Here is a 20,434-nt window from a genome sequence, read left to right as displayed (position 1 = left end):
CAACTAATATAAGTTTTTATTTGGTTTTATAGGTATGTTATGATTTGTCAATATTGACATTTGACCCTTAATCACAAAGGATTTTTTTTCATAAGGTGATTGAATAGACACCTATAATCATAAAAATGTAATAAAAGACCAAATTGTGCTTCAATAAATTTGTTATTAAATATTGTTATTTATTATTTATTTGTAATTGGTCAATTTTGAACTTTGACCCCTTATATATTGAAAACGCTTCCTATCCTGATCGATTACCTTCCATATTCGTAATCTACGGAAAATTCTGGTCTAGAAAAGTTAGATGGCAATTTGTCCCCTTTCAGGTGTTGATACCTCCTGCCACCGGACTATTACAAATCACTGAATCGTCTGACAAAGTTTTACGCTGTTATTCTTGACAAGAATTACAGATACACGTGCAACAAAATTCGTGGAAAGAAGAATAGCAAAGAAGAAGATAAAAAAAAAGATCCTGACAATCACAAGGGGTTAATTTACCACAAAAAACACCCAAATAAGTTTGGTATTTTATATTTTAGTTAGTGTCCGCGTCGTGCATCATCTAGTTTGGTATTTTATATTTTAGTTAGTGTCCGCGTCATGCATCATCTAATTTCGACTACACTACTATGTGCACTTTGTTGATTTCAAGTCCCAAAGCAGCTGTAGTTATATTATTTCAATACTTCACATCTTATTTCTATAAATTACCATTTCATATTTAGGCCAAATCTCAATTTTTTAGGATATCAATGTATACATTTAAATGTATGTTGTGTTTTATTTATTTGCAGATTATGAATCTGTGTACAAGTGATGGGCAACGTGTTCTGGACATGGTGTTATTTTTGCCATTTCTATTCGTTGGACCAGTGTTGGCTATTTGTGGGTGGATTTACACAGGAATACTGATTGGACCATCTGCTATACTGGGTACTGGAGTTTTTTTCTTATTTTTTCCACTTCAGGTGAGTTGAGTACATTGTATCTTGTAACACTGTTTAATACTAGTACTGCAAATTGACTTCTCTGTCATTATACAACCAACCACGAATGAACATGACCAATGAAAAAAAAGGTTATATTTTGAATAAAAAACATAATCTTTTTCTTTGTTGATTTGGAGACTTTAAATCGTCATTAACTTAATGAATAACCATTTATATTTATATTTTTTCTGAAATATTCCATATTTTTAAAAAGGTATCACCAAAAACAGTTTTTGTAGTACCGGGAGGGATAGGAGTTTATTCGCCTATTATCCACAAATTGTTTGGATTTTCAAATGGGGCTAAGCACCTAATAGCGGCAAAAACATTATTCTAAAATGAAAAAAAAATATATAAAAATGCATTTTAAGTGTTACAGAAAGGAGTGACCGATGGTATTCACTATGCGAGAACTGAACCGTACATTCACTTATGTTTCCTTTTAACCCCAGTTTGGGTAAAAAGTTATGTGACCTAAATCCATGAACTAGAAAATATTTGGTTGTTTGCGCCATTCAGTGACCATCTGAGATGAGGTTAAATTGAGACCGCGATTGCTTTGTAGCTAAAAATTGCTCCAGGGAAACCAATTTTAAAACTGGCTTTGATGATCGAGACTGGTGTTGCATGCATTATCCTTATTCGTCTACAAACAATTTTAAGTTTTATTCTGTGCTTCATTTTCAATAGTAAAATAATCAAATAAATAATATCAGTTTGACCAGTTTCTGACATTTTGACCAATGGTTGACATTTTGATCAGACATGAGATGCTGGAGTTCATGATTTGACCATTTTCTCAACTCAACATCAATTAATTATTCCTCTTATTTTATGATCAAATATTGTCAGTGCTGTGAGCAGTTTCTGTAGATGACAAAAGGTGAATGTGCGCTTGGTTGAAAACCTGTTTGCATCAAATAGTGTTTAGGTCATTTTGGAAATAACTATTACTGTTTTTAAAATAAATTCAACCTAATGTAATATACAATTACCATTAATAGCACAGATTAATTATAAAAGGATTAAAGTAATCGGGGTTATTGAATTATGGGCATTGTTTGGTTGGGGGAAATTATACAATATTATAAAATTATATTTAAAACAATATCTTACTGAGTGTCTAATCAAATAAATAATGTACTGTAATTTACAGACATAAAATTATTCCACATTGTTTCTATTTGAGTACTGGTTTCCTATATACTTATAGAGACAATATGATATCGTCTTGGCTTCTGCATGCTTTTCCCCAGTTTGACCATCCCCCAGCCAATGGATGCTTGCTTCGTGCACATACGTAATGTTTTTTTTTTATAGATATCTATCAGTAGTGTATTTGTATCGACATCCAGTTGTAAAACGATTGTTTTGGTGTACAAGGCCTGTGAGAAAACTTCCAATTAATCTTTATTTAAGTAGGAAATTGAATTAGGCTATAATCATGTGTTATTTTTGTATAAGCTTAGAACATCGTACTCTTCCCTGCCAATGACCGAATATTACTTGATGTGCAGTTTGGTATACTGCTTATAAACCTGCTATAAATTTTAGTTAATTTAAGGATTTAACCCACTAGATTACAAATCTTGATCTTGATATGTATACAGGCCAAATAACCACAAAGAAATACAGCAATATCATCTGTCTATGGTACTTATCTGTTAATATAGAGTAGTTGGAAATAAACAAATAGTATAGGGTCTTTGTAAGAAAAAAAAGTGTGAAACAGATGTCATGCAAAAGAAGTTAATCCAACTATCTAAATAAACCTCCATAGTTCAATTAAGTTTTTTGTTTACACTGTGTAATTTTATATAAAACATCTATTAATAAATGTTTTTTTAACAGAAACCTTTTTGTTACAAAATTAATCTGCATTCTATATTTTCCACAAAAAAAAAATGTTTTTGGTATTTAATTTAGTTATATTGTCCCCCTAAAAAAAATAATTTTTAAAAATATTTTTGTATATATTTTTTTGTATATATGTTATATATAGTGTAGCATAAATGAAATTACGAGACCCATCTTTTAAATCCAATTATTAACGTGATGACGTCATCAAATTGACATATAGAGATAACTATTTTAGAAGATAAATATCTAAATAATTACATTAATGAAAATTTGGAGAATTTTGGACAGGTAAAAGTGCGCTCTCTTTAAAAAAGAGCTTGACATCAGATAGACAACATTTTTATATGAATTCATGTGAAAGAGAATCAATTGATTGAGACAAAACGTATTAAAATCTAGGAAAAAATGGGAAACGCATTAGTGCAATGTGCTCTATTAAATTGGATTAACTAGTACAAAAGAGAAAAAAATTGTATTTTTAAAATTTGAGTAGCCATATGGTTACGTCAAAAAACCGGTTATTGATGTATAAATAAGCAAAGTTAAATATTTCACAGAATGTCTGTATAATTATGAAACTGAAGTTTTCAATCTCAGCAAAGTACTATTGTACAGTAACAAAAACCTGGAATGGTATTTCGACAAAAAAAAATCAAAATAGATTGGGCTAGTAAAATTGCTTGCTTTGACATTGGCTGCGTTTATACAACACTAAATTTAAACACTAATTTTTAGCGTGTTGTAGGGGCCAAGGTCACCCCCCTTTTTTTTCAAATATCAATTGTTTTGCCATTTCTTATTTTTACTATAGACCAACTTTCTGTCAATTTATATCTGGATTTAGCATAATTTCATAAATCTTTTTTATATTTTTTTCCAAATCTTTGGCCACACTGTTACAGTGATTTCCATAGATAGCGACGGTTCCATAGATTATAGAAAATGATTTCTATTCAAGAATAGGTCTTAGGACAAATAAAATATAAAAACGTATTTTTAATACCTTTTCCACACTCTTCCATAATTAAATTTATTTATGATTATTCATGATGTCTATGCAATTAATTGTAAATGACAAAGTGGGTCTTATCTGACAGCTGTGTTCAATGAATGAGTAATTTAATGAATAGTGTACATTGTTTATCATGTCACTTTAAAATTAATAATACAATTGTATGTGATTTAAATAAAAAATGTTTGACAAAAAAAAGATAAATTTACTCATCAAAATTGATTTAGAGGGTTTAGATTGCATTAAACCCATTGGCCTATAAGGTTTATTCTTAAATAAGTATTTAAACATTTGTATTTCATATTAAAACGCAATTTGCTTTCCTTCCGACAAATAGGCACAACACTATCAAAATCTTAAATTTGACAGCAATCCAAATAGGCAAGCATTAATAATAGGAAAAACTGGAGGAAAGCATTAAGAAGCAGGTATTGAGACTTTAGAAAACTTGTCAGTGGAATAGCATTTATAAATAAATTGTTCTAATCTTTCAAATTTAAGAAAGCATTTCAGAAAATGTAAAACATTGGAGTAATAGCTTTATGAAAAAATGTCATCCTAGTGAGCCTAGGTATGTTATTACACATTTTTATGAACAAGTTTACTACCTTGAATTAAAAAATTATAATTGTTTAAAAAAACATCATCAAATTCTTTACATAATAATCCATTTTCCCAAGGTTGTTTGTTGTGTACATTCACAAATGGCTTATCCATCGTAATTGTATGGATTTCCGTTTAAACCGCCATTAAATTAGAAAAATATGAACTACATGAATTTCCTGCAAACTATAATTCCATAGTTTATCTTCAAATGTAAAAGGGATTATTTAATTGATCCATTTACCAGGAATATGTGATAGTCATTTGCCATCTATAAAGTTTTAAAGATTACCCTTTCATGTATTTATACTGTTTCTTTGTCCTATAATTTTGTGTTGTTGATATATTCAAATTCACACTTTTTTTTATGTGTTTGTTACTTGTAAATCATGTAAGTTTAATAATGAAAATCCATTACAGAAGAATATAGCAGTGAAAGCCATTCGCTGTCAATAAATCACATACTAATATGCAAATCAACTTATATAAGTTTCCCCACCTGAACCCTTCCCCAGTAAGTTCAAGGCCTCTGTAATACAAACTACTTTTTAATGTTTAATTTGCATTCTAAAATATCTTGAATTTCTAAGTGAATTTGATGTCACTCAATCTGAATGGCGTAACTAATCACTTGAAACATATCACTAGCAAGGATCCTAAGAAGTGATTCTCGCTACCGATTGATTTCTTTCAAGTATATTTTGAAGCAATGGCATGTCAATTTAAATGTTCAATCCCAGTGTGCATTTTTATTTTACACAGGATATGAAAAGAATTGTGTATCCTTTTAAATTTGATCACTTTGACATTTATTAGTTGAAGTTAGTTTTCGGACTTGTTCTATTAGAATGTGAACAATACTATATGGGCATGGGGTTGATAAAAGTGGTCAACCTGCTTTACTCTCTCTGCTTTTATTCTCCCCAAACTTGGATAAAAAATTTAGCTTAGTTTGGCATTGATATTAAAAATGAGAATATGTATACACGTTTTACAAATCTACGAATGCGTATATCGATGATGTCATCAACAAACAAATAAAGTTAGTTAAAATAATTGATTATCATACACAAATAACTGTTGCATTATTCATTTATTAGCCATCTCTCAAAAGTTTGACCGATCGCTGGCCACACAAGGCATAGTTCTTTGTGATACATTTCTATTTACAGTCACATGTTTATTGCTGAGTTTAAACAATTAGTTAAACTTCCATTGGCAAAATAAATTCCCAGTTAAAGTCTCAACTGAAATCCTGATTGAAGTTGTTGGTTGGATTTTCTTACTTAAAGCCATTCCTGTTAGACCATTGCTTAGACCAGTCTAAGGTAGAGCAAATTGTTGACACACTTTATTCATAGAATACCAAATAAGGTAATGTTTGTCACACTTGCTCAATCCACAATTATAACGGTACATACATTTTTGTGCAAGAAAATATATTTTCTATCTAAGAACATCATTGTTATGTGATCTAACACGGAAAACTTGATCAATGTGTGTGAGACGAAGTGTAATGTACAAGAAGATCAGGAATATACTGAGTTGCAAGTCCATTTAGAGCTTTGTATGTTATGAGAAGCAGTTTGAATTTAATGCAGAATTGAATGGGCAGCCAATGCAAGTTTCAAAGTACTGGTGTGATGTGTTCATGTTGTCTAGTAGGGCCTACGAGTGATGATTCTGGCAGCAGTGTGATAGTTGTGAATCCGGTAGTCCAAACAAGAGTGCATTTCCATAGTCGAGTTTAGCAGCGAGTACAGCGTAGATTATGGTTTTACATGATTCCGAGAATAAATATTTCCTGATGTGGTTAATTTTCCTGAGATAAAGGTTTGGATAACAAGAATTTATATCTTGACATAGGAGAAGTTGCTATTTATTATTATAAAATTAATTTAGATGATGTGTTTTATCCCCAATTATCAGCAACTTTCATTTTAAATTATGCTCTTTGTTTTACTGTACTGACGTACACTTTATCTATATTGTAAGGCAAAGTATAATTGCTACAATTTCTGTATTAATTACAGTTTTAACTGAATATTACATTGAAAACTGGCAGCAGATATTTTTTTTACTATGATAATACCATACAAGGTATTACAAAGTGATATATACCATTGGTATATTTCGCTTTGTAATACCTTGTATTGGTAGTGGTTTTGTCACTATACAAATGACCAGTTGTTTAAATTCAAGTAGATTGGTTACCTAGGAAACGCATTTTATTGTCAAAAATGTTGAAAAATCTACAGTAAAGATTTATATGAAGTACAAATATATAATATTAAATACTTTGTATTTTATAACTTGTACTGTATATTGCAGTATTTTATTAATAATATTAATTTTTACAATAATTTATTACTATACCTGCCAACTCTAATGCATAATGTGCCAGTCTTGCTCTCGATTTTTCTCACGCATCCTTAAAAATATTCAGAAAATAATATAAAAAAAATAAATAAATTGCCTATTTTGAAGAAAAATAGCCTATGACTACCGTATACACATTATTTAATTAATTTGAGCAAAATTAGTATTGATTGATTGTTTTGTATTTATGGTTGATGTAGTATAGGAAAGCCTAACACAATTCGGTTAAAAAGAAACATTGGAGGTGTATTTCGCAATTATTTTGAGTTTTTATAACATAGAGGGCGCTATATGCAATTGGCCACTGAAAAATTTGGCAGATATATTACATAATACATGATAAGGGATTGGAATAAGAGCCTAACACACCTACTATACTCTAAATAAACTATTATTCAATGAATCCATTTTGAATCATTGCACAAGGCAGGCCGGGAAGCTAGGCCAATTCAATTTTGGCTGAGGTCGAGTAGAACATTTTTATAAGGCACACACACCATTGATTTTGAATCACAAGTCAACATAACCTCACACACCGGCGCAGATCCTGGGGTGTACGAGAGGGACATGTCCCCCACCCCACATATTTTTTTAGTGGGAGATTGTCCCCTCACTTTTTAACAGCAAAATCATTAAATTGTTGTAGAAAGTAAGACTTGACTGACTCGCACGACGTATCATATGGCGTATATATTTGGCGTGAATATAACCAGTGGAACGTCAGGACCAGTGCATAAAATGTGCATAACTCAATGTTCTATCTTTGTTAGTAATTGTATTCTTCCGGGCGGCGGCGGATTGCGGAATGTGGAGGTGGAATGTTCTGTCTACTCCGGATCAAAACAAAAACGAACTGATTTTTGTCATATACTTCGATGCTGGGCCATTCCTTTAATGTTTATCAAGCAGTAAACTCATACATTTTCATATTTTAAAGAGCCAGTGTTAATTTAATTATATTGCAACAATCTTTTTAAAATGAAACGGAAAACTAAGCATATGAAGCAGAAAAATATGTCCGCTTATTCCAGCAAGTACAATCTACTGATACTGATAAATACTAATAAATTTTAGTAGCATTTTTGACGGTCACAGTCATGTAAATGTTTTCTATCATTAGCAATCTTCAGACGAATTCATATTCTTCTTAGGAAATTTATAAAGTTCATTGGTGACATAAAAATTTATTATTCTAGTTAATTCCAATATGCACGAAAAAATGACCAACTGTGTTAATAACTCTTATTTTATATTTTAAACAAACTAAGCCTATATTTTCTCAGACCATTATTTAAAAATGTCAATCCTCATCAGCTAAGAAGGCATGTAGTTCTTTCAATTTTTCAAAGACTATCCGACTTAAAGAAAACATAGAATCCTTTGTGAAGACGGCAATTGTTTTTTCTACTGCATACAAGATCAGTTATGAAAAATAGAGAAACCTTTAGTAGTTTTAAATTTAATTTTATAACGTTGATTATGATATTGCTATAGACATATATTATACAGTTGTTACCATTTACTTCTTTTAGTTGTGATACCTAAAATAATACTAAGTTTGTGTGGCGTGTCATGTTCGATTAACTTTGTCGACTATTAACTTTTTTACATTCAAGGTCAAGGTTTTTCACATAGATATGCTCATAAATTAAACCGAATGAAAAAAGAATTATTATACAACATATATCGTGGACAAAGATAAAGTCGTTGGCAAAAATTGACAATTTTGATGTAGTCAGAAATCGATTGAAATATGAATTATGATTTACTTAAAGAACCAGGCATTAGGTCTGTGTGTTATATTTATGATTCTGTTTAATTACAAGATTACAAGCAATATCCTAGATAAGAAATGGAAGTTAAAATTTCAAAGCATAAGCTAAACAATTAGGCTTACTGTATTTAAAAAGTATACAGTAGTTATAGTGGCATGTTTCTAAAAACATGTATTTTGACCAGGATAGTCCATAAAACCCTGATTACACAGGGTTATTTTTATTGCTGTCCTGAAAAATGTGACAGAAAATTGCTCTTATTCTTAAGCTTAACTGTTTATGAGGTGACTGTTTTGTTGCATTAATATTCTATATATTATATTACGTGTTATAATAGAACTGAAACAAAAATTCCATCAATTATCTTTAGATCTGTTCCATCTATTTTCCTTTAATAGGACACCCCTATTCAGGGGACATGCTTATTACACTAATTAATAGCAATATTTTTACACTACGGCAAACCCCTATACTCAGGAAACACCCCTATTAAGGGGACGGAGACACTTTTGAGTGGGACAAATGGTTGATTCAATTAATAGGACAGTATTCTTTTTCCATCACAAAAATGACCGAATAATTTGATGATATTTTAAAATTATATTTAAAAAATAGATATCATAACAATTATGTACAGTTTTTATTGGTGAAATGTTTGGCTGCTACATTTTCAATTTCCAGTCCAGGTCCATATTGTTCATATTGGTATACAGTAAATTGTTTTTGTTTTTTCCCACAAAAACCACTATTAAGGAGACAATTTATTTTTTGGCTAAAAGCCTGTTTTCAGTCGACGTTTAGTTGGGATGAATTGCATTGAATTAACCAGATTCAAAATAAACGTTAAAAATTGCTTACGTTTAACCAAGTTCAACTATAATGATGATTGTTCAAATTGACCAATCAAATTAAGTCATTATGGTTTGTGAACGAAGCAAGTGTAAGTCAAACTATATTACAAATAAAAGTCCTATAAGACTTTTCCAATTTTCACATGGCCTTCGGTTTGCAACACTTCATGTGAGCGTGTCCCAGCAACAAATAGAACAAAGAAAACAATGTGTAAATATTAGCAGTCCGGCTCGATCATCATCGTTATTTATTTTCAACTTTAATGATTTAAAAAAGGCAAGTGACTGCAGTTGATACAATTGCTCAACATTTCTATTTACTATAACATACTGTAGGCCTAAAAGAATAAGAGTTAGATGCTTTGTTATCGTCTGTGTTTAGTATGGTACATACACATACCATTTAAACTTCAGGCTTATTACTGCAGTTGAGAAATACTGTATATTTTAAATGTTAATAGTTTCATAAATTTATTGTAAATATTAATTAGCCCCAGGTCAATGAATTGCTCAGCATTTTTCATTTGTGTTGTTGTAGCTTGCTTGATTCACATTGTTGATATGTCTTATAAGGATTTTAAGGGTCCCTTGTGAAACATTGTTTCTGTACTGGAAGGAAGTCATTTCAAGTGATGTTCAGCTGGAACAACCCCTACCCCTTTCCCCATATTGGTGTATTCTGGTGATTGATTCAATTTTATTGTCGTCTGGGGAAAGACTGGCAATTTTCATTTTATTTTGACATTTCGTGCGAAAGGGTTGATAAGCTGTACCTAGTTTAAGGTTCAAAATCAATTCCCTTTGTATAGTTGCAGTATAGGCAATGATATGATGACAGAGTAAAGCTGTTGCTATGTGTATGCAATTTTAGATTTAAAACATAAGATCAATTATAGTTGATCGCTGATTAGCCTGGGTTGAACAGCTTCAGGCAGATTTAGATTAACATAACTGGCTGTCATAAGAATTTTAAATTAAATTTATAATTCCAAGAACAAAACCAGATTTAAATTTGTGCTGCTTGATTGAAGTTTATTATAAGAATTATTTTACTAAACATAAACTTGTTTTAACTTTGCAGTTATTTTATTTACAGCCATTATCTTATGATTTTAACTATAACATTTTCTGTGTCTTCAAGGTATAACAAAATCTCTATTAGTGATTCGTAGGATTTAAAGATGATTATTGTCCCCCTAAAAAAATAATTTGTTAAAATGTTTTTGTTGAATAAGCCATTTTAATGTCATGATTGTAATATTCACTTTGACCAAAATATGTATCGAAAAAACAACTGTATGAAAAACTTACTTTAAGTTAATGGGGTTTTGGTTTAATTAGTTATCCGGACCTTGGCGGATAACTCCTTGTGGTTGTATAAGATCATCAACTTTTTTTTTGGTTATCCTCACTTGGCGGATAACCCCTTGTTATTGTCAGGATTTGGTTTTTTTCCTATCTTATTCTTCTTTCTTTCCACGAATTTTGTCCGCAGTGTATCTCTAATGCTTGTCAACATAAGATTGTATAACTTGGTCAGAAGATTGCTATGCACAAAATTACGCCAGTACGCGTATTTGAAATTTCAAAACATGCAAAATGAATTTTTAAAAATGTTCAAATTTGTTTGCGTTTTGCGCACCCGCTTGTGCGCACAGCTCGTACAAAGCGTAAAAAATGGTTTTTGCAATTTATTTTTGGTTTCATCCCACCTGTAGATTTTTGTCTGTTTCGTCATAGTTCATCACATTTAATAGAACGCATCTCGCTTATTTATATTCCATTTTCTCCCATTTTTTAATATTGTCCAATGTAATCATTTATCTTTTGCATGAGTTACAACTATTTTAATTTGGATGACGTCATCATGTCACAAAATTTGAATAACGTTGGTTTCAGTATGTTACACTGTATGTAGATAGATACAGACGTATTATACTGTATAAAGCACAAAATAGACATAATTTAGCACCAACATATTATTATCAGGTAATAGTGCTGTAATCTGTTTCTGTTCACATTTTCTAGCGTACCTGCATGTGGCGTTGTTGTTGTGCGGATAACTAACTCGTTAAAGTGACGAGTTCAAATCTAGTTTACCATTGAATTTGTCTTTTTATAAGTGAAAATTAGTCGAGTCAAACTGTTTCATTACCCCAAAAAAATTGCAAGAAAATGTTTTTTGATAAATTACAATAAAATATGGTCTCAAAAAATATATATTAAAAGTTTACCAAAATCGGACTACCGCAAAGGTTCAAAATTTGACGTTAAAAAAGATGGCCGCCAATTTTTGAAAATCGGTAACCGCTTGTAGTAGACAGCTGTATTTGGTGTCAAATTGTTCAAAATATATATGTTTATATTTACGCTTTTTGAACATTTTGTTGAAACATGACCGGAAATTCCATTTTGTGACCTTTGACATATATCTCGCATAAAAAAATGTTCATATCTACGTAACTAAAAATGACAGAGTCTTGATATTGGTGTCAAAATGTTCAGAACATACATATTTATATTTACTGTTTTTGAACATTTTGTTCCGAAAACACAAGGTGTAACCGAAAACACAAGGTTTTGACCTTTGATACTTGTGGCCTGAAATATTTTCACATACATATACATGAGGCATGTTTTACGCGAATGATATTTTCATGCAGAGCCTGTAATCTGCTTTTACGCACTTACGACACACATCGTGTTGAAGATTCAAACGTAGTGTTTTGTAAAAATTCTTAAATATAAAATACCTAATTTATTCCTAACTTGATTACAGATTAATTTAGAGGAATCTTTATTTGTAATAACTGCCAGGTTTGTGGACGTTCAGTTTAATTGTTCCGACATACCACTCTTCTGCTCCTTTGTAATTGAAGAATAGAAAAGAAGATTTGAGGCATGTTCAAGAAGAATTCTATTATATTTTGTTTTCATTATTGCACCACAGCTCTTACAACTTTCTCCCCCTTTAACCCCCTTCTTTTAATCATTGTAAACGTGCTAGTTTCACTAGCATTGTTTCACTTCTCCCTTTTTATTGCTTCCAATTACTTTGATTTAATCTGTAACTGTTCAGCTTTTAACTCATTGATATATCAGAGGCCAATGTGCTATAGATGGTTTTAATTCTTCCTTTTGTTGACATTTCTTGGTGTGTATCGTGATATTTTTTCTCTTGCATCTATTATTTTTTACATTATTTTCAAACTGTATAGTTACACAATCAAGTTCCTTTGCCATTGTTTGCATTTGATTGTTTTCACTGCCATTTGCCTTTCCTTTAATCCATTTTCACATGCAATTCTTCCAGATCCTGTATGTATATTACAGGCTCTGCATAGACATCGTGTCAAAGGGAAAACCTTGTGTTTTCGATTATTTTTCAACAAAATTTTCAAAAACAGTAAATATAAATATGTATGTTCTGATCATTTTGACACCAATATCAAGGCTCTATGATTTTTAGTTACGTAGATATGAACATTTTTTTATGCCATCTATGGGTCAAAGGTCACAAAATGGAATTTCCGGTCATGTTTCAACAAAATGTTTAAAAAGGGTAAATATAAATATGTATGTTCTGAACATTTTGACACCAATTTCAAGACTCTGTGATTTGCAGTTACGTAGATATATATAAACGTCATACCATATATGTCAAAGGTCACAAACTGGAATTTCCGGTCATGTTTCAACAAAATGTTCTAAAAGTGTAAATATAAACATATATATTTTGAATAATTTGACACGAAATACAGCTGTCTACTACAAGCGGTTACAGATTTTTAAAAATTGGCGGCCATCTTTTTTAACGTCGAATTTTGAACCATTGCGGTAGTCAGATTTGGGTTTTTTTTTATATATGTTTTTTGAGACCATATTTTATTGTAATACATCAAAAAACATTTTCTTGCAATTTTTTTGGGGTTAGGCCTTATATTTTCATATTTTGACCCGACTAAATGTTATTTTTTGTGATAACTTTATTAAAACTGCAAAATGCAAACATTCTTTTTTTTTTATTAATATTCATTTTTCATGTTTTTGGGGACAATACATCTTTAAGTATAGTTTTTGTTTTCCTTAGATGGTGATCTTCAAAATAGTATCAAGCCTTCGAGAGAGTGCAGTTTCCATTACTGACGCACGTGTAAGCAAAATGGATGAGATTATCAGCAATATAAAAGTAATCAAGATGTATGCTTGGGAGTTGCCATTCATTAATAAAATTGCAAGTATGTGTTTAGCTTGAATTATTTTGTTTTTTACTTCTATTTAAAATTTATTTATTTCTAATTTGACTGGTAAAAATGATCTTATGTAAGATTAAGAAAACATTATTTTTATTTTTTTATTTTATTTTATTTTTAAAACCAGAAACAACAGCAGAAACAAATCCGCCACTTACAGCTTGGTTTAACATATACAATACAATTACAACAACTCAGAAACACTTAAATTACGACAAAACAGATAAAGATTGGAAATAAAAATGTCAATATGGGGATGGGCCTGGACTAAAATTTTATTATAATATAAACTTAATCTACTGATGTAACCATTTTTTAGAACATTGACTCTACAAAAGGGAACACAAAGGATATTGTTGTTTCTTAAGTTACGGGCGGGAACACGAATACCGAAATTGGAGATAAAGTTGCAGTCAAAAATTGAATGAAGACATTTAAAAAGAAAAATAACATCATGTTGTGACATCTACGTAATGAAGCATGAGATATGGGATATATTTTTTTATCATCATCACAATTATAAATATTGTTACATTTAAAAAGGTTATTCTGATTGTGGCTGATGCAGCGCAAAAATCTAGAGTAGAGTCGGGCAATACGTGAGGCTTGGATTTTGGAGATTGAATTGTAAATAACAGAACAAAAGTCTAAATTAGGTTGAATTAAGGCAAAAAAAATTATAAACTTTGGAAGAACGACTTAAGATATTTTCCATTGCGCCACATCAGCCCAAGCAGCTTATTGCATTTATTAAGAAGATGATCAACATGAAAAGAAAAAGTAAGGAAACTATCTAAAATAATACCAAGGTCACGATGTTGATGCACCTTATTAATAGGTTTGTCGTCGACGGAATAGACATAAACAATTTTATTTTTATTTAAAGTAAAGGACAAAATATTGCACTTGGAAGAGTTTAACATCATGCCCCACAAAGTGGACCAGGAACTAAATTTAGTAAGGTCTCCCTGAAGCATTTCAGCATCTTCATAACTGTTGATAGTTTTAATAATTTTTAGATCGTCAGGAAACATAAGACAATCTGAATAGCGAAACAGCGATGGAATATCGTTCACATACAGATTAAAAAGGAGGGGACTGAGGATTGACCCCTGAGGAACACCAGAATGAACTGGAAGCCACTATATTATTATAATTGTACTTACATTTCAGTAATTAATAAATATAATTTTAATATTAGATGTGAACTCGTAACTTTTGATGAATTAGGTGATCCATGCAATACAACGTGTGAAACAAAAGGATTTTAAACAAAATGTGAATGCAGAAAATTGATTATATTATAAGTACAGTGTTAAATTGTGTCTATTTTAGTTATGCACCCCAAAAAAGTAAGAATTTTGAAATGCTAAAAATTACCTGAAATATTCGCTAAATTATTTAGATATTGATTTTGCACATTCTTCAAGTTTGAAGGATGTACACGCACGCAACTTATTGCAAATGTCATAGGAAGTTGACCCTTCATTTGAAGCGTACAAATTTCCCTGATTGAATTGTTTGTTACCAGGACGCATAGTATAATGACATCATAGAATGCAAGAATTCTCATAAACATCACCACTTTATTATTTTAAAGTTCATTTCAAATATATTTTTCATTCATTGGTTATCCGCAAGGTAATTGCGGATAAGCCTTGTTATTGTTAGGATCTTTTTTTTTTTCATTATCTGCAACTTTTGTTTGTCAGGATCTTTTTTTTTATCTTTATTCTTCTTTCTTTCCACGACGTGCAGCGTAACGTACGTGTGATTTTATGAAATCCTATGATTGATCATAAATTTAGAATGATAAGTCATTTTTTATTGAAACTTAATAAAATCATAATTTATATAAGGGGTCAACTATGTATAGAATAAAAATGGTTTTTTGCACAAGAAATTGCGCGCATGCGCAGTTAAAATTTTATATTACGAAATATCAATTTCTAATCAATTTAAAAAATTGAATTTTGTTTGCTTTTGTACTAGTTAATCATATTTAATAGACTGCATTGCGTTTCTTAGATTTTAATATGTTTTTGCTAAATCAATTTTCTTTCACATGAGTTACGAAAATGTTAATTGTTATTACATCATCATATAAAAAAATTAGAATAACATGATTTACTTGATTTTATCTATACAGTATATTTTAATCTGTTATATCTCATCGGAATGAAAAGTGACCTACGTGATTAAAACTTATTATGGAAGCTGTTGAATTGTAGATATGATTTCATATACACATTTTGTCTATCTTGATGACATGATGTCATCATATGGCCAGTTGAATTTAAAAAGTCAGATTTCGTAAATGTTTCTCACGATTAAAAGAGAGCACATCTTGCTATTATGTGCCCAAAATTCTTCAAAATTTGTATTACTGATGATTATCTTCTAAAATTGTTACTTTATATGTCAATTTTTTATGACGTCATCGTGTTAAAAATTGGATTAAAAGATGGGTCTCGTAATTTCATCTATGCTACACTGTGTATAATATATACAGTGTATTCTGTAAATACATATGCTGTATGATACAAAATAGGTACAATTCAGCACTGTAAACATATTTAATTCATGTTGTAGGATGGCATAATAATTGTCGACGTTCATAATAGTTTAACGTATGTGCATGTTGCATTTTCGCAGATATCCCAAACTCGTCAAAGTGATGAGTTCAAATCTAGTTTTAGTTTTAGATTTTAAAAAAGGAAAACAAAATGATTGCAATTATGTTTTTGAGTCTATTGTTTAAGAGCTATTGTTCATTCACCAAGCTCCCATTTCGTTGCTATGAAGATATATGTTTTATTATAAGAAAAGGATTCCATTTCACTAACAATAAATCCAATTAAAAACATTTTTTTTCTTTGTTTGATGACTACAGTATAGGTATAACCATAAAGTATTAAATGTAGAGATGTACAGTAAGACATACTTTGAGTATTAAAGTTCAAAATAGATATTTATGTTGGGCAGTGATTCAAGGCCTGGGGTATGATTACCAGCTATTGCTCATGGCTACGGGGTGACCCCTCTTCTCATTTTACTGTTTCTACAATCACTTTAATAGCTTTTAAGAATACTCTGTGACAGTGTGATGAATATGCAATGTATCTTCTGTCCCTTATGGCTGCTCATCTAACCACTCAGCACATTGATGTTTAGTAATATTGATGCTGATCAAATGTTACATTTGCCTCAGGAGAGTTGTTTATTAGTCTTCAGCTGGGTTTACCCTTAACATATCAAGTTATGGCCTTGAAATCCTTATAGTTATTTTAATGTCAATATTTATGTAAACAATATAATAAATCTAAAGGCAAATTACTGTAAAAAACTGAGCAGTGACTGGATCTCAATAGAGATATGTAAAAGAATAAGCTAAAAGTTAATTCAAAATGATAGAGTAAAATAGACAACAATAACCGTATTAATAATTTAACAGGCACAGAATATACCAGTGATATGATTCTGAAAATTTAAAACTAACTTGAAATGATAAAGATGAGGAAATCTGTAAAAGTGAGAATCAGCCCTAATATTAATATATAAATTCATGGCCTGTATTAATATGTGAATGGTTGAAATTGCATCACATGACTACAGCTCAGAGGATCGTAATACTGAAGTTCCTCGTAGATTTTGATATTGACCGATATATAAAATTCAGCGAATTCTGGATAAATTTGATATTGACCGCGTCATTTTCGTTTAGCAACTCGCATCTGCCGTTGAAAAAATATTTCTGCACAAGCGTTGAGGCACAAACTCGAAACCAAAGATTGACAGGCATTGGTTTCTCCCCACGAGCCATACAATTCATGCTTAGTGATTTATAAATATAACATATTTATGTATGGTTACATGTAATGTAATGTAATGCAACATTTATAAAACGCTATTTCATGAAGATCAGAACGCTGGGGACTTAGATGTTACACCTTTTCAACAACATTCTTCTCCCCTAAGGGTCACATCATGTAATTGGAAATCCCCTACTCGTCTCGAAAGATGTACTAGGTTCTTTAAAGTGCACACGAGCAATGTGCATACACTGGACCTACAGTTTATAGTCCTTATCCGAGAAGACTTGTTCTACCACCAGAACCATGGAGCGAGTGAGCCTCGAACCCTTGCCGATGTTATGGCTATGGATTCTGGTTCCACTGTCTCACATAGCGTCCTCTAAAATATGATTGTAAGACCTTAGAAAGACCATTTGTGATTGGTCAAAACTTCGCGAAGCTCTACTCTGTCATCATTCCAAATCCAACTTTTAAAATAAATGAAGTAATTAATTTGAAATGACTAGATAGTTCTCGAATACATAGTATAATTTCAGCGTAAAAAACGATTTCAAATGACGTACCACAGGACAATAATACATGTATCAAACATGGATTGTTTTCTTACAAAAACGTCTTGCAATTAAGGAATTATATATAATATATTTGTTGTACACTACTCATACATTTACTGGTGTTATTAGCATTTTCAGTGTTACATATAATTTTAATTAATTTGAAACGATAAAGATAAGGAAATCTGTGAGAATGAGAAAAAGTCTTATAAATAGTATTTTCTAAAAGTTTGCTGCTGTTTGTTTATAGTTTTCTTAATCTAAACATCTAATATACATTGTATGTTGATTTTTGTTTATACTGTAGAGGTTCGCTTGAATGAGAAAGTTTTTCTTGAGAAGGCAGCAATAATTCAGAGTATTAACTTGTCACTGTCACCATTGGTTCCCATCATAGCAACTGTTGTTACAATACTGGTACACACCTTGTTAGGAGATAGTCTTACTGCAGCACAAGTATGTAATTTCTTTACTTTCTAATGTGAACAATTATTGATAAATGCAAATCTTAAAATTGATCAATAGATAGATGCTTACATGAATTTGAATATGTTTGCTTCTGGAAGCTCATAGCCGGAAATGTTATAGTAGTAGTGGTGGAATTTTCCTGCTAGCTGTTTAGGATGGCTAAAACATCATCATGAGATTGCGTAGGCCTTGGTTGTCTCTAGTTGGAAAAGAGGACTTCAGCAAAGAGGTGTGGAGGGTTCTTCAAACCCTATGAACACCATGGCATGAACTTTGTGATGAAAAATGTCTAAATAGTCACTTGCTGAAACCAGGAATAGGCCATATTTTAAAAAAAATTAATAAAAAGAATGTTTTCACTTCAAAAGACAGTTAGACGGTTAAATTCAACCAAAACCCATTGGCATGGCAGCCAATTTTACTATTTTTTGCTTTGACTTAGCAGTTTTTTCAGGTAAATGATTCATTCATAATTCATTCATTTATTTGTCAAAATGAATAAACTTTTATGTGACTTTAAAATGTCACCAAAAAATTGAAAAACATTTTTTCATGGTGACAATGTATCTTTAAGCATAATTCAAAATGTGAAAAAAACATCTCTTCACTAACATGTGTTTTTCATCAAACAAATGTTCTACACTTAATATCTAATCATCAATTTTCTTGGAAATTTATATTGATATGAGCACTGACTCAAGTCAAATTCTATGTATTATAAACAAACCTTCCAAAACAATATGAAATATTTAAATTATGACCATTATTAAATGAAATATTTCAAAAATTCTTGATTACAGGCATTTACATATGTTGCTTGCTTGAACTCTATGAGAGTGACACTTATGTCCACACCCTATGCTATCAAAGGAGTAGGTGAAGCATCAGTTGCTGCAAAAAGAATTAAAGTAAGATCATTCTTTCTTCTTATTCTTCAAGTTTGAACTTCTTTTTGAGTACATGGCATTATGAAATGTTGATGATCAGACACTTGGTGAAATCTTGAAAAGTTGGATCCTAATGGACTGTCAATTTATGATGCATGTTTGTCCTTACGGTCAAATAATCTAAAGTGGTTGAAAAAATTCAGTAATACTCTAATAAAATTACCAAATTGTGAATGCAGCTAAAATTCGTACAATGATAATCCTTTAATAAGGAGGTTTTGCACAAGCACGTAAACGCTTACTTTAATGCTATTTCCCAACAAGCAACTCGTCAATGAAAACATATTTTACCAAATGGTATTGAAACATGCAAGAATCATTACATTTTTACAGAATAGTAATATAAGAAACCGCAATGGTAAATTCAAATGTTATGTTTTAAATTACAGCAACAATGAAAATTGTTTATCACAATACGCTTTCTATCACCTAATCTATGCTATGCCTAGCCTCTAGAACCGAGCCCTTCCATGATTTGTTTTAATGCAACTGGCGATTGTTGCGTGCTGACATCCAAAATGCAATCAATGAAATCAATCATTCCAAATATTAAGTTATTATATTTAAAAAAAAAATAAGTAGTACAGTAGATTTCCTAGAGAAGTCTGCAAACAATGCAAATCAATAAAATAAATGTGCAATTACTTATGAAAACACTGATTCACTGTACATATTAATGTGTATATGTCCCAATAGACATGATATTTTCTAATTAATGCCTGCTGAATGAGGTAATAATAAACCATGCATGATAGAATGTTTGATTGACTGATTGATTAAAAGCCATGCACTCACTACTGGGTTCATCCATAGAGATATTATAGTGAACTATAATATCTCTATGGTTCATCATTCATTTAAAAGTTTTGTATATTTTACATTTGCGTTTTTTTTAGTGTTAAAAACATAATTGTTTTGCATGAAC

The 20,434-nt window shown here is 30.8% G+C and overlaps 1 protein-coding gene across 1 annotated transcript in view; it reads left to right on the top strand.

Moving 5' to 3' along the window:
- The window catches only part of LOC144842619 (ATP-binding cassette sub-family C member 5-like), a 104,249-nt gene that overhangs the window by 49,613 nt on the left and 34,202 nt on the right, over nucleotides 1-20,434 (top strand). The window contains exons 6-9 of the mRNA XM_078699078.1: nucleotides 798-971; nucleotides 13,563-13,710; nucleotides 18,402-18,550; nucleotides 19,363-19,470. Of these exons, the coding sequence (XP_078555204.1) occupies nucleotides 798-971; nucleotides 13,563-13,710; nucleotides 18,402-18,550; nucleotides 19,363-19,470 (579 nt within the window). The remainder of the gene's footprint in view (nucleotides 1-797; nucleotides 972-13,562; nucleotides 13,711-18,401; nucleotides 18,551-19,362; nucleotides 19,471-20,434) is intronic.

This window comes from Antedon bifida, chromosome 5, assembly GCF_963402885.1.
Source record: "Antedon bifida chromosome 5, ecAntBifi1.1, whole genome shotgun sequence".
NCBI lineage: Eukaryota > Metazoa > Echinodermata > Crinoidea > Comatulida > Antedonidae > Antedon > Antedon bifida.
Note: the sequence above shows the minus strand (reverse complement) of the source record. Positions and strands in the feature narration are given on the sequence as shown.